Genomic DNA, 16787 nt, shown 5'->3' on the forward strand with positions numbered 1-16787 from the left:
TCTTTAAGAAATCAAGGCCAAGAATTACTGTATATTAAGATTAGAGGTCTCAAGAAGAACGATTAATTCATAAGAAATGTTTAGAGGAGAAACATGAAATATGAAGTAATACATTTATCCTTTTTGAAGTAGAAACCCCAGTTTCATAGATACCTGTCAATCTGATTGGATAATTCAATCTAATAATGTCACCAGGAATCAAGTTCTTAATGTCACTAAAAGTGACCAAGAAATAACAGAAATATGTGGTCTTGTATCTAACAGACTCTCACAAGGCACATCTTCAATTAGATCCTGTATGACTGTTAAAGGTTTAACATTTTTTGCTGTGTGCAACATTAGCTTGATTACATGACTCACAAACTAACCCATTACCTTGAGTTTTAGATAAGTTAGTATCTACTGGTATTATGTTCGAGTTATATGTCGTTCCCACATTAGAATTTAAGATTAAATTTTTCTTTTTATAACAATCTCTAGCTAAATGCTCTAATTTGTTACAGTTGTAGCATCTTGGCATAGACCTTTCTTGCATTACTTCTTTGCATTTAGACTCAGTATCATTAGGTAAATTAACTGATATACTGTTACCTACTCTAAACTCCATTATCATTTTAATTAGCCTTTCTTGACTTTCCAGTATAGGTCTTGGCTGTCTTTGTATTTCCTCCTTAATGAAGTCTTTGAGAGTTTCTAATTTTAGAAAATCTATAGATTTAGTTTGAGAATTGATGCCTGTACTAACCTCTACATCTTGATTTAAATCCCTAAAGCCTTTCTAACAATTTTCTTCTCTTTTATTTAATTTATATTTTTGATGTTCATTCTTGCTATGCCATATTATTTGCGACAGCACTTCTTCGTTCAAAAGAGTGGACTTGTTTGGGGTTTGAGGAGCGATATATGTCTCTAAGTCTCTCTTCTCTTCTAACTATTTTGTAACATTCTTCCAGATTTTTAATTTTTTTCATTTATGCTGCTACTTTTAGTTCATCCTTTAAGCCTACACTAAATTGATGAAATATTGACCATTCTAAGTGAGATTTCTCATCTGCTGAGACACTTAACTTATGAGCTATGCTTAATAATCTGTTATGATATCCTAAGACCGTCTCTTTATTACCTTGAATGCATTAATGCAATTTCCATAAATTTGGACCTACATCTCTAATCTTTGAATATTCCGATATTACTATACTCTTAATGTATTGTAATGAATCGTATCTTGCAATATAGGTGAGGTATTCAAGAATGTTTTTGTCCTCCCTATTAATTTGTTCCTAAGAATAATTAGAAAGTGAAGCTCTGAGCATTTCCTTATCTTCTTATGCTTCTCTGCAAATTTAAAGTAAGGTTCTATATTTTCATTGTCTTCTCCTGAAAATGTTGAAATAACAAGATTTGGATTTACTGGTCTAAAGAACTCATTGTCCTCAATTACATTTTCATCTACTCTACTAATATTCACAAGAGCTTCACAGTTTCTGTATCCATTTCTTATTTAGTTAATGGAAAAACTTTTATACACCACACAGATACTGATGTCAAAACTAATCTAATCCAAATGTATTACATTTACTTCCTTTCTACTTCATTGGATTTTATCCTATTGGCTGTGCCATATATCAAGTCTTTGTATGTGAAAATATTTAATGCTCAATTAAAGGCAAGTGATATATATTCCAAGGAGCAAATTAGAATCTGCAGTGAAAGTTCTCTTATTGGAAATGAATTTGGAACTGCTCAGTTAATGTATTCCTGTTGTTTGTGAGATTTTTCTTCCTACCTACTTCGGAAAATTGAAAGATGGATGCATCAAAGGAAACTCTATATGGCCAAGTGAGACTACAGTATGATTAATTGAATGCTATTTTCAGTTTGTTTTGCAAAATATTTCATGTATTCTCTCAGTGTATGTATTATTTGTTGTATATAATTATATGCTTAAAGTAAATAATTTTTTTTTTTTATCATTGAGCTTCATCCTTTAGAACACAGCATGTTGATCCTGAAGTCAGTGCACTATCACGGATACGAATCTGGAACATTCTAATAAAAAAAATAAATTAAATTAAATACTGGGTGTTTCAAAAGGGGATATACAACTTAGAATGACAATAGAAGGTAAATAACAATAGTTGAACGATTTTTATTATTACTGTGCAAATGTAGCGTAACATTTGAAGTTTTAATGCAGATAATTAAATTAAGTAAAAAGTAAACAGTATTTCTGCAGATATTCCATCTATAATCAATTTCCTGCCACACGTAGCAGAGCATATATGGCATAACTTCAGCAATTGCAGTAGTAATTCTCATTCAAATTGACTGGTAGTGGTGGTACAAACACTTGATCTTTCGCAAAGCCCCACAAGAAAAAAACTAATGGTGTACAGTCAGGGGAATGTGGTGGCCATGCTACAGGTGCCACTGTACCAATCCATCTGCCTGGAAACGAGTGTTGAAGTACGACCTTAAATCCGTCAGGTAATGAGGAGGTGCTCCATCTTGCTGGAAATGTAAGCGTCCTTCATGGACATCAGCATCTAATCGTGGTATTAGGTACTACCCAGGTAGCACGTCTAGATACACACCACCAGTAATGGTAAACTGAAAAAAAAGAAGGGCCGTACACTTTCGTCCTGCTTATGGTGCAAAAAATGTTAGCCTTTGGTGTGCCACAAACATGTTCTACACTGGCATGTGGATTTTTGCTTCCCTAAATTCTGCAGTTGTGAGTGTTTACTTGCTCACTTACATTAAAAGTGCACTCATCACTCAAAATTATCATGTCCAAAAAAGTCCTCATTTTGTTCTATCCTTCTGACCATTTTATACAGAAATCCTGGTGTATCTTCTTATTGTCTTTTCAAATATTGTATGAGGGTAAATCTGTAGGGCTTTAAATGTAGATGCTATCATAAAGCATGCCGCACAGTCACATGTAGAATTCCAATTTGACAAGATGCTTATCTAATTGGCTTTCCAACTTTCCTGAGCTTCTTCAACAGCATCGGCAGCCTTCCTGTTGACCTTGGATGATGCACAGTCTGTTTCCACAAAAATCTTGTGCTGTGTGTAGATCATGTGACTACTAGGATGTTCTTTACCGTATTGTGAGCAGAAATTCTTCTGAACTTGCGTTGCAGACTTTGTTTTTTTTCTCAAACCAAAATACTCAACATGTGTTTTGGTTTGAGAAATGGTGTGATGTATCATGCCATCTAGTGTTGTCATTTGGTAATAAAGTTATGTGACCAAAAATTGATGTGTTTCATTACATTATGCTAACTTAGCTTTTATATGTCTTCCGCGTTATTTTCTATTCTCCTGCGGAGTTGTATACACCCTTTGGAAACACCGTGTATATTGTTATCTATACTCCACGACTGTCTTTAAATATAAGTTGGACATAGGTGGGGAATAACATACAGGGAGCAGATCAAGCTCTCACACATTAAAAGTATAACAAGTTCACCTTCTTATCTCCTATCCAAATACCTCTCAAATATGCTATGGAACTGCATCTGACTTTTAGATTTTTTTGTTAAGAACTCTGCACATTTCATCCAGAAACTATCTGACATCCCACCTTGTCATCAGACATTCTTGCCAGTCTTGACATTTCTCTGTTCACAAATATTCCAGTTGATAAAGTTCTGGACCTCACTGAAAATGTTTTCCTCCTGTTGTGACAAGCTATTTAAACATTGTCTCCAGTCTAATTAATTGGAAGAGTAATTCTTCAACCAATTTTTTAGTCCAACCATGGGAATACCTTTGTCTCCACCCATATGTTGAGTGGAGACAAAGGAAAATTTTATCAAAATCTTTACTCCATGCCACAACTTCTACTCCACTAACTAAACTCGTAATGGAAACTTAGAAAACTGGTCTAAAAATATTATTTTCTAATTCCACTTCCGCATCCTATTCATGACATGCAGAGACTGTGTCAGTCCCATACATCAGTAAGATTTCAAGCAAAATTGTCAATCTCCTCAAATATCATGATATCGCAGTGACTTACAATTCTATTCTCTCCATCCATAGCCTTTCCATTCTCTAAAAGACATTAATCCTTTCTACAAACATCCTGGTGTTTACAGAATTCCTTACTATTTATTCCTTTGGCCTTTCATACATAGGTCAGACTCCTAGAAGTTTTGAGTTAAGGGAGGGGAAAGGGGGCATCTTAGAGATGTGGCTCATAACAGAGAAGAAAGATCAGGTTTAGTTCATCGCTTTTCACACATACACATCACAGTATTGATTGAGATGAGAGCTTTATGCCTTATGTAGAAGACAATTTCCTCTCTGGCCTGATAAAGGAATTAACTGTGTCATTTTTTTCTCCTAGTTCTCTCAATAAGAACCAAAGACTGGTTCTAAGTGACATTTAGAAATCTTTTATCAGATGAATGTCTTCACATGCCAGATTTCAACTTTTCAGCTAATTACCTTCAAACAATGCTGGAAAGCAGGTGACTCATGTCACCTTCCACTGTCTCTACATGTGTGTCTGTTATTTATACCACAATAGTTCCTGCAAGCTTTGCTTGTTAACTTTTATTTTACAGTTGCTAGCATTACATTTATTTTTACTTTGAAGAAGCCACATATTATTAGTTGTGAAACTAGTTGCTTGATGTTATTTTGTCTTTGTGTTATAATGACCTAATAAAAACTCAGTTTTTCAGTATCTAGGTACACTGTATTCTTGATGAACAGATAACATAGAAAGAGTGGGGGGAGTGTTGCTATGATTGCATAGGAATTAAATTTAGCCAGATGAAAGAGGGAATGGAATGTTAATATGAGTGATATTTATATTCAAACCATTCGAGGCTATTTTGCACAAAGAGGAATTAATGGAACAAAATACACAATTGGTAGTGCTTGTGACCATGATCATCAGAGGACTATGATTCAAAGAGGAATATTGTTAATAATGGATACAAAGAGGAATATTGTTAATACACAATTTCAAGAAGGGGACTGGAGGGTGAAGTAAGCATCCCAATTGAGGGAAAGAGAATATATAGAATTTCTATCTTAAGAAGCACACGTTAGAAGGGATTTGAGTCTCAAGATTGGATCTGGTAACTGCATCTGAGAATATGTCTTTAAAAAAAGTGACTAGTATGCCTTCAGTTGGTGCGAGTGATCGTGCCGTCTTGACATGGGAGATGAAAACATGACGAGAGCGCTGACTAAGCTACATAGAAACATTAAAAAAACTGTTTATTAACTCTACTAGGTTTCATGTTATTTGTGTGAGATAAGTTAAGATGTTAAAATCATAGCCATCCACAACATTTAGACAGCTCTGATCTATATGGCAGTTAAAGAGTTAAACAATTGCTGTATAGTCACTCTCACTATTGAAAACTTGTAGAGAACAGTTTGCTATGGGTGGATAGTTTTTATAGTGAATTTCTTTTAGCATAGCATTGTACTTATATTGGTTGTGACTTTTTCAGTAATTTGTTATAGTGTTGTTTGCTTTAAGTGAGAGCTGACTGTATATGCATATAGTAATATCATTTGCATTAGGTATTGTTGTGATTAAAAGTATAAGGTTCATAGGTTCATAATATATCCATGCCATTCAAGTGCTTGTTGAGACCAGACTGTATCTGGTTAATATTAGTTTTTCATTTTTATTGCATTGGGTATGGATGTGTAGCATTTCAGAAGCTGCTTTGAATTTCTGAATGTAATTGTGTCAGTAATATAGGCCATCTTAGTTTGCTGCCCAGAGCACTTGCTGAACTTCATCTGCTATGTGGAAGGCAGGGCCTGACTTATGTTTTTTCTAATTCATAATGTCTTTGACATGTTCTACCATGTGGATTTTGCCAGAGAGACTTGTTTATTCTATTATCAGTACATTTTGTAATCTCCTAGTTGTTTTTATTATTATTTTTTTAATTCTAAAAAAAAGCTCAGTCCTTCTGATATCATTGGAAGTTTTGACATCACTTTCATCTTCAGTACTTCTGGTAAGCTATAGAATATTTACTTGTAGATTTTCTGACCAACATTGTGTAAAGCTTATCATAGCTGATGTCTAATCTGAATGTTTGACTTGGAAGGGAAAAATTGCATCCCACTTAGATAGTACTTGTAGTATTATATCCACACATTTCATTTAATATTATGTTGCTCTTGAGTGTGTGTTAACAGTGTTAGTTTATACTCTCTGAAGATGTCTCGGTGATGACTAAGATGAAATGTTGGAAGAATTAAAATAATTTTTAATCCTTTCTTAGTGCTGTTAATACTCCTTGATTAAATCTCCAACACGATATCCTCCCAGCACTTAAGCCTTAATGGCTTAAAACATGGAGTTGGTCACCCACTCTGGCATACCTGTGTGCCTATCACAGACAATTTAAAACCACTGAACAGTGACATCATTATAGTTTGAGAGAGGTGGGAGTGCCTAAAAGACCTCCCATCATGTCTCTACACACATAATCATAAAGATTAACTTTCTGATTATGTGTGTGGAGACATGATGGGAGAACTTGAACAAGCCTAATGATTCTACTGATGACTAGTTGTGATGGTGGTTTCCAATAGGTGAAAATAGAGATCAGTCTGAGAGCATGCTCAGAAGATGCAAAGGTAGGTTGTTAAGTTAGTATGTATGTATGTTGGCTTTAAGTAGTCCAGGCTAGGTTAGGGTGGAGATTCATGTGCTTGGTCAAATTATTATCAGATTAGGGTGGATTATTGCACTGGCAAAATCTGTGCAATCCTGACTTTATGTTAGTGAGGACTTGACTATATTGCTGCAACAAAGTGGTCAAGCATGGCTTGAGCATCTTTTGGATCATGCCTCATTATACCCTGTGAATGTCAATGCCTTTAGGTCCTTGATATAAGATGGTAGTCACAATCCTGTTTAGCCACTGCAGCAATACTGTTCATGCTTTATGAGTTGAAAGGCAGCACTAGCCAGATTTGCTTTTGTACTCTTACAGTGTGATTGCTCCAGTGATCAGCCAGCCATTCAGATAATGTGGCCACTGCTTCTTACGCTGCACCATTCAGATGTGGCATGCAGCCACCAAATCATCTATTACAACCTGGATACTGATATGTGTGTATGTCATGTTTAAAAGAGTAATCACCATACTGTGACCTACTGAGACTCATCCTTTGACTTTATTTTTCTGTTTAAAAGAAAATCTCTAAAGAGTTCATATTATTGCCTGTGATTAACGACTAACTAATCAGTTCTTTTTTGAATTGTTAGTTTCCTTAGAATCTAAGTAAAAGCCTATATTACTTATGGAAAGTCATGTATAAATTATGTTATCACATTATATTGTTAATTGAAATTGTAATTGTATTATGCTCTTGAAAAAAAAAGATGAATATGTGAAGACAATATGTGAGAAAAAAAGTGAATGAAGATTACCTGTCTGCATCATTCCCAGAAGACATTGTGTGATGTAGAAAGACACAATTGTACTCTAAAAATGGTTAAAAGATAGAAGATGAGCCAGAAGTTTAAGGAAATATCAGAATTGATGGTATGAAAATCTTGCCACCAATAAATCTTATCAGTGGTGAGATTTTCATCTGTGTGTAAATGCAGTACTTGGATTTATTACCCACTTGTGGCAATCAAATGTGAATACCAGCTTAGTGCCATCCTGTATTGGTAGGGTATGTTGGTATTTTGTTTTTATTGTAGCACTGTAGAAAACTTGGGGGGGAGGGCAGATGCAGTCTGTTAACTTTAAGTTATTTAGCTAAGTTCTAAAAAACATGTGTAATAAAATACTGCAAGCCAGTTGAACTTTGTTTAACTATCAGCTAACTATATTCATTTAACTATATTCCTTTCCAAAATTGTGTAGCTATTGTAACAACATTTTTGAGTAAGAATATAATAACTAAAGACACAAGCTTTTGGCATCAAATTAAATTTTAGGTGGTTTCTGAACTTCATCACCCAATGTGAGATCATCGCCCAGTTTATTACTAACCTGAAAGTGGCTTGAAAAATTTCTTTGTTTGGACTAGAGCATGATTTCCAGATTAACTAACTTTTATCCAGCCCATGGCACAAATATACGATTATGATAGTTTTGCAACATTTTGTGAGTAGGTATCACATGAAAAAATATATTATTTGCTAAGGAAGCATTTTCATTGCAAATTTTTCACTATTCTATATATTTTTTCTTTTTACCATCTATAGGTGTTGAAATTTGCATAGCAACTCCTGGTCGTCTTTTAGACTTCTTGTCTAGTGGTGTCGTGAATCTTCATCGTTGTACATATCTTGTGTTAGACGAAGCTGATCGTATGCTAGACATGGGCTTTGAACCACAAATCAGAAGTATTTTGGAACAAATTCGAGTAAGTATTTTGGAATACAGTTTTAGAATCTCAAATTCTAATAAAAATAATATCATTTCCTCTTTTAATTATTTTAATTTTTTACTTTAATTATCTTTTGATGGTTATGCTGTTTTGTCAAAACAAATTTTTTAGAATTTTTCTTTATATTGTATGTATTTTTTGATTGTGTCATAATAAACACTTCATTCTCAGTTTGTTTTTTGAATAATAAGCTAAATCCACATAAATAGTATTAATTTTGTTAAATTGACTAGTTTCGCATGAACCTCTATAGCTCAGTTGATGTTAATCCTTTAGTTGAAAAGACCAGTGTTTAAATTCCTGGAGTGTAAAGAACCTTTATTAGGACTTTCAGCTGAAAGGTGAGTTAGCCAGTCTCATATGGCAATGGTAAGGTTTCTCCTCCCAGAAATTTAGGCATTTTCATCTTGCAAGACAGACAAACCAGGTTCTGTAGACATTATGTTGGAGGTTTAATGGATTTTTTACAACACTCAAAAAGAATTAAAATAGAATTTAATACTTCCTATATTTCGTCCTAGTCACTAGGACATCTACGGGGATTACAAAAACAATTAATGTAACATGCACACAAAAACTTACAATACTAAGCCCAACCACGTGGGTGACACTAAAGTCCTATCTAGGTGGAGCGCCCTCTAAGGGCGGTAGTAGGTGGCCTGGAATGTAAGGTGGGACCTTTGGTGATGAGTGTTTCCCAAATCTAAGGAAGCTTAATGCAGCCATATTTGTTAAGATTTGGTTGGTTTCTGAGAGCTACTGCTGCTTCTAAGAAAAGTCTCTCTTTCTTGAATTTGCTGTGGTGGAGCATGGTGGAGCATGGTGGTTTTCTTCCATGATACTCTGTGGGTGGTATCCAAAACATGGTCAGCCAAGCCTGAATGGCCATAGTTGTGTTTAACGATGTACGACTTGTGTTCCTCCAGGCGGATGGATGCTGATCTGCCTGTCTGTCCAAAGTACGCAAGCTTACAGGAACAGGGTACTTTGTAAACTCCAGGCAGAGAGAGAGGAGGGAGCTGATCTTTTGTAGAACGGATAAGGGTAGCAAGCTTGCGTTAGGTCTTATATGCTGTGTGTAGGTTATACTTTTTTAGTATCTTGGCTATTTTTTCCGAAGTGCCACGGATGTAGGGTATGGTGATGGCATTTTTAAAATCTTGTTGACGAGAGGGATGGGGAATGGGGGAGGAATTAATTATTTTTTTGATACTGTGTTCGCTGTAGCCATTGGAGAGGAAAGTTCTGTGTATGTGGTTAAGCTCAGTAGTGAGGGCGGTTCCACTGGAACAAAGATTGTGGGCTCTCTTGGTAAGGGTTTTAATGATGCCATATTGTTGTGAGGGGTGGTGGTGGGAGAGTTTGTGAATGTATCTGCCTGTGTGTGTGGGTTTTCTGTATACAGTGAAGGCAAGTGTATCATTAGGCATGCGCATGACTAAGGTGTCTAGGAAGGGTAAACAATTGTTCTTTTCCTTTTCCATAGTAAACTGGATTCTTGGCTATTGAGATGACCGAGGAAGGAATCTAACGTGTCTGGGCCATGAGGCCAAATAGAGAACACATCATCTACATATCTTAGCCAGATAGAAGATTTGAGTGGGGCTGATTCTATGGCTCGTTTTTCGAAATCTTCCATATAGAAATTGGCAAGGGGGGGTGAGAGGGGGAACCCATGGCGGTTCCCTCTATCTGCTTGTAGATTTTGTTATTCCAAGAGAAATACCCAGAGTTGATGGCAAAGGAAAAGAGATCTAAGATGTCAGAGGGAAAAACGTTTTCTAAGAGAGATAAAGTGTCAGTTAAGGGAATATTGGTAAACAAGGAGGAGATATCAAAGCTTACTAATATGTCTGTATTATTCAAGGTTAAATTTTCTGTGAGGGCTTTAAAGTGGGTCGAGTTTTTTATATAGGAAGCTGAATTTCCGGTGAGGGGGGACAGAGAGTTGGCCAGCTGTTTAGACAATCTGTAACAAGGTGCATTGGTGGCATCTACTATATGCCTGATTGGGGAATTGGGTTTGTAGATTTTTGGTAAACCGTATATTCGGGGGGGGACAGGAGCGGAAAGGTTTAAGTTTTTTCGTGACGTCAGGGGGCCAGGAGGTTATTTTTTTAAGTAAGATTTTTAATTTCTTAACTTGTGTTTTTGTGGGGTCTTGTTCTAGCGGGATGTAGGTAGCACGATCGCGGAGGATAATGTTCATTTTATGATTGTATTCGCTGGTATTAAGAACAACTGTGGCATTACCCTTATCCGCTCTGGTGATGACGATACTTTTTTCTTTGCGTAGTTTCTGGAGAGCCATGCGTTGGGCATAAGATAAGTTAGTTTTTGGAAGTGAAGAGTGAGCGAGGATGTTGGCTACGTCGAGTCTGATGTTGTTGGCTACCTCTGACGGTAAGCGACCGATCCCCCGTTCGACGTTAACCATTGCATCGAGCAATGGCACTTCTTTCGGGGCGACTTATGGCCGAGGCAAAGGGCGCTGATGGCATCCCCGGCATCCCCCCTCACCGTAAATTCAGCTTCCTATATAAAAAACTCGACCCACTTTAAAGCCCTCACAGAAAATTTAACCTTGAATAATACAGACATATTAGTAAGCTTTGATATCTCCTCTTTGTTTACCAATATTCCCTTAACTGACACTTTATCTCTCTTAGAAAACGTTTTTCCCTCTGACATCTTATATCTCTTTTCCTTTGCCATCAACTCTGGGTATTTCTCTTGGAATAACAAAATCTACAAGCAGATAGAGGGAACCGCCATGGGTTCCCCCTCTCACCCCCCCCCTTGCCAATTTCTATATGGAAGATTTCGAAAAACGAGCCATGGAATCAGCCCCACTCAAACCTTCTATCTGGCTAAGATATGTAGATGATGTGTTCTCTATTTGGCCTCATGGCCCAGACACGTTAGATTCCTTCCTCGGTCATCTCAATAGCCAAGAATCCAGTTTACTATGGAAAAGGAAAAGAACAGTTGTTTACCCTTCCTAGACACCTTAGTCACGCGCATGCCTAATGATACACTTGCCTTCACTGTATACAGAAAACCCACACACACAGGCAAATACATTCACAAACTCTCCCACCACCATCCCTCACAACAATATGGCATCATTAAAACTCTTACCAAGAGAGCCCACAATCTTTGTTCCAGTGGAACCGCCCTCACTACTGAGCTTAACCACATACACAGAACTTTCCTCTCCAATGGCTACAGCGAACACAGTATCAAAAAAATAATCAATTCCTCCCCCATTCCCCGTCTCTCTCGTCAACAAGATTTTAAAAATGCCATCACCATACCCTACATCCGTGGCACTTCGGAAAAAATAGCCAAGATACTAAAAAAGTATAACCTACACACAGCATATAAGACCTAACGCAAGCTTGCTACCCTTATCCGTTCTACGAAAGATCAGCTCCCTCCTCTCTCTCTGCCTGGAGTTTACAAAGTACCCTGTTCCTGTAAGCTTGCGTACTTTGGACAGACAGGCAGATCAGCATCCATCCGCCTGGAGGAACACAAGTCGTACATCGTTAAACACAACTATGGCCATTCAGGCTTGGCTGACCATGTTTTGGACACCACCCACAGAGTATCATGGAAGAAAAACCACCATGCTCCACCACAGCAAATTCAAGAAAGAGAGACTTTTCTTAGAAGCAGCAGCTCTCAGAAACCAACCAAATCTTAACAAATACGGCTGCATTAAGCTTCCTTTGATTTGGGAAACACTCATCACCAAAGGTCCCACCTTACATTCCAGGTCACCTACTACCGCCCTTAGAGGGCGCTCCACCTAGATAGGACTTTAGTGTCACCTACGTGGTTGGGCTTAGTATTGTAAGTTTTTGTGTGCATGTTACATTAATTGTTTTTGTAATCTCCGTAGATGTCCTAGTGACTAGGACGAAGTATAGGAAGTATTAAATTCTATTTTAATTCTTTTTGTGTGTTGTAAAAAATCCATTAAACCTCCAACATAATGTCCTCACAGCACTTAAGCCTCTACACAACAGGTTCTGTAGAATACAGCTTCGATAGATATAGCAGACTATATAGATAGGCATAATGTTTTAAATAATGGCTTCACTCATGTAAGAGAAAACTAAATAGAATTTATTACTCATATTTATATTAGCATATATATTATTCTAACATGCATTTCTCTATTAAACATTTAGTATGGTGATTCTTATCGGAAGTCTATCAGAAATTTTTGTAAGCTACATTTAAAGAAGTCATGCCTGCATAATCAACCTGTGTTTCTAAAATGATATTATAATGCTGATTTGATTCCCAATTTTATCAAAATGAAGGCAGCCATAAAATCTTACTCCATAAAATTTACCAAATTTTTAATTAGCAAGGCACTATTGTTAAAAAGGATACATTATGTTAAGAATCTCTTCTTTTCGAGTAACACTAAAATCTCTGAACTTGAAACTCTACTAAAGAATAATCTTAGTCCCGAACATTGACTTAATTTATAGAATTTCTCATTCCTCAGCCAGATGTGCTTACTTAGACTATAAACAGAAGTTGATTTGTAAATTTGAATCCATCTGTTCATTCAGCAACCACCCAGTTCTGTCCATGACAAATGGGTCTAATTTTAACTAAACCATCGATTTAACAGTGGAGAATTAAGCGTATTTTCAAAAGATTCAGAGTTTGTAGTTTACACCTAATTGTTTGCCTCATTTAGACTTTATGATAAGTGTAGAAAAAGGCATTAGGGAATTATGTAAAGATGATGTTAACAAGCTAAGGTTTAAGATTGCATATATATTGTGTAAAGCTAAACCTCTTTCTTAGAATATTTCGTTACCTGAATTACAAGTTCTTACTTAATGTTTTATTGTAAGATAGATCTACTTATAGTATAATCAATAGAGATCCAACAAAAAAGTCAATTAAACAAATTATTAGATCAAGAATATTCTTTAGATGCTAATACTATCGAAAAGTTATGGATTCATCATGCTCATCGTATTTATGCCCTTCTAAAAGTGCACAAACCTGGTTATCCATTAGGTCTACTAATTGATTTCAAAGCATTCCTACTTATTATTTGGCAAAATATCTTTCAAGACCTCTATGAAAATCATCATCGATTTCCCAAATATATAATCCCAAGAAGTGTTCAGTTTACTGTTACAGCACTACATGATTAAGTTTACATTATTATTAACCTCCTATCCACAGTTTTCCTCCAGATTAGTCTATTACTTGTAAGCACTCCTATATTGTCATTTCATTCTTCTAAGGCAGTTCTAAATGAATGAATCCACCTAGACCTTGGTCTTCCTCTCGGCTCTTGCCTGTCATCTTGGCATGTTTTGCTAACCTTTCCTCACCATTCTATTTAAGTGCCTATACCACCTTAGATTAGCTCTGCTGACACATTCTTGAATGCAAATAATGTCAAGTTCTTTTCCGATATCTTCATTTTTAATATGGTTCTGCCATCGATGCCATCAGTTCGCTCACCTAATTTTTCTCAGAACCCTCATATCTGCGATCCCTACTCATTGATCAAGATGCTTTATTTCTAACCTGCTTCTCAGATCCATAACTTAAAACTAGTTTGAACATGGTCTTGTATGCTGCTAGTTAGTGTTTTGGCTAATTTCTTTCTCATTCGAAATAAATAAATTCGGCTGGCTACCCACCATACCAGCTTTGCTTATTCTGTTGTCTATTTAACCTGCCTTCTTGGGGTGCTTAAGAGTCAAAACTGTATAACTGAGAGGAGACCTCCACATAGCCTTTAAAGGAATGTAAACAACCAACCAGTGGACATTAGGGCTTCTGACCTAATGTCCACTGCTCACCTTTTCGTGGTGCACCCTGTTAGGTATCTACCTGGATACTGAACAAACAATGATGGGCTGGCAATTTGGGATTTAGCCGACCAAGTTGTATTCTTATTGGCTTAAACCACAATATAAAATGATGGTACAGCATGATAGAATTTCATGCTGGAGTATTACCTGGTTAAACAAGGGCCCAATTGTTTTCACCAGGGAAACAGGGCGAACAGCAAAAAGTCAGTTACTGGAACAAATCCTGAAACACACCACAACTCAACATCACCAGAGTTCAAGATCGGTACTATGAACATAAGAAGCCTGAATGGCAAAGAAATGGAGCAAGCTGAAGAATTGGGTGAGTACGAGATCGACATAATAGGGGTAACCGAAACAAAAAAGACAAAAACTGGTGATCTTTCTGAGCAATAAATGCAAAATGTTACATTCAGGCAATGAAAATCAAGGAAAAAAAAGAGTAGTTATAGTATTCAACACAAAATACAAGGCTAATCATCTTGAATGGCAGGAAATATCAATATAAGTAGCGTGAGGGCAAATATCAGAATGAGGAACTGGACAATGAGACATTTATGCTTATGTAGAAGTGGAGAAATTTTTCGAGGCTTTACAGAAAGCAGCTGACACAATGAATAAGGAAAGGTTGGTCTTTGTTGGGGATCTAAATAGCAGATTGTCAGACATACAAAAATATTTTGGGGAAAATTGGAGAAAAGAGCAAAGCTAATAATAATGGCAAATACCTGTTGGATTTCTGCTCAGGACATGGACTGCTTATTACTAACACCATGTTTCAACATAAAAATGTGCACAAATTCACATGGAGAGAAGAGGCAAGCAATAAGAAAAGTCTTACTATGTTATTATTGATAGTGATGTTTTATCACTTGTTCAGGACACTACAGTGTACAGAGGATTTGAAATTGGAAGTGATCACCTTTTATTCTTGATCAGGATAAAATTGAATTTCATTGAATATCTTATTGAAAAGAAGAATATATAAGAAAGTTATTATTTTTATGGCTATTTTGCCTGCTTTTGTTTAATAGTGCCCCTTTTAATGTCATTGGCTTTTTACTCAAGAATTCTTAGGGCATTGCGGATGTATTTTAGAGATAAATATACGTAGCATAATAGAAGAAAATTCGCACATATCTTTTCTTGCATGTTGTTGCCTGTCTTCTTTCTGCGGTGTGCATACTTCTGTTGTTATGGTGTTGAAAGGGGGAGCAGGGGTGGGCTTAGGCAATGTGAGAATTAGAATTAATGAGAATATAAATTAATAGAATGAGAATTAATTTGAAAAAAACTCGTTTTTTTTTACACAATATATACATATATTATTTTTAAGTGTGGACGGAGCGCTTTTTTTGTAGGGTGGGAAAAAGATGAAAAAGGGGGCTGAAAATAGAAAATGTTTTTTAGAGGAAGGGAAAGGGTTTATGAGAAAAGGGGGCCGGGGAGAGGGTTGATGGGACGAGCTGTTTCGCCCATGTGGATCATCGGAGACGATGGGATATCCTGTCGAGGATATCCCACAGTTCTGGGTTTAAAATATTAATTAGTTTGTCATGTAGAGCATTGATGAATGAATTTATTTTAGATAGCTCCAGGCAAGTAGCGTTTATCTGTTCCCATAATAGTGCTAAACTCGCTCATTTGTAAACGTGCTGGGCTTTGGCCAAATAAAACTTGTTCTTGATTTTTCATAGTCCGGTATTAAATTGGTGTCCAGGCACCCTTCTAAGAAGACCAACCTGTTCAGTTGGCACTCCAATTTCAACTTCCACGTCTTGCGTACGACATCATCTCCATGAAGTATCCTCAAATGTGTGGGAAGGCTTATGTGTCCGTCGTACATGTTGATTAATTTTAATGGTATAGATGAGAACACAGACTGATAAAATAACTATTTATTAACTTATTGATGTTTCGCTAGTATTCTATCCAGCATCTTCAGAGCACAAATACAGTTTGTCACAGCATGCAAGACAACCACAACCTGGTATAACAATAGGATTAGTTTGAACAATTGTAACTTAAAACACAAAGACTAAAGTCCTAATTAGGTAGCATCTATATTGGGGGGGGGAAATCAATTGGAAAAAAAACAGAGAAAGCAGGTATTAATTTGGTCATAAGATGACTGTCTCGCAAATCTTTCGCAATTTATACAGCCATACTTGTTGAGGTTTGGAGTATGTTTCAAGGTTTCTGTTGATTCCAGGAACAACCTCTCTGACTTATAAAAGCTTCTATGCAGCACGTTTGTTTTTTTTCCAATTGATCCTCTGTGGTTGTCTCATATACTGTGACAAACTATATTTGTGCTCTGAAGATGCTGGATAGAATATCAGCAATAAGTATTTATTTTCTTATCAGTCTGTGTTCTCATCTATACCATTAAAATTAATCAGCACAGTACCTTAAGATCTACTCCTCTTCTAGTTACCTCTTCCTTCCCACATCACTCCCTCATTCTTAGGAATAGAAGTTACCATCAAAGAAAATCAGAAATGACATTTATCTTCT

At 36.3% G+C, this 16787-nt stretch overlaps 1 protein-coding gene across 1 annotated transcript in view; it reads left to right on the forward strand.

Annotated features, from left to right (window-relative positions):
* LOC150097115 (uncharacterized) overlaps positions 1-16787 on the forward strand; it is a 242470-nt gene that overhangs the window by 104131 nt on the left and 121552 nt on the right. The window contains exon 8 of the mRNA XM_090407473.1: positions 8222-8382. Coding sequence (XP_090263599.1) covers positions 8222-8382 — 161 coding nt within the window. The remainder of the gene's footprint in view (positions 1-8221; positions 8383-16787) is intronic.

The sequence above is a fragment of the Typopeltis vanoorti genome, chromosome 17, assembly GCF_054136105.1.
Source record: "Typopeltis vanoorti isolate ZY-2024b chromosome 17, IOZ_Tvanoo_1.0, whole genome shotgun sequence".
Taxonomy (NCBI): domain Eukaryota; kingdom Metazoa; phylum Arthropoda; class Arachnida; order Uropygi; family Thelyphonidae; genus Typopeltis; species Typopeltis vanoorti.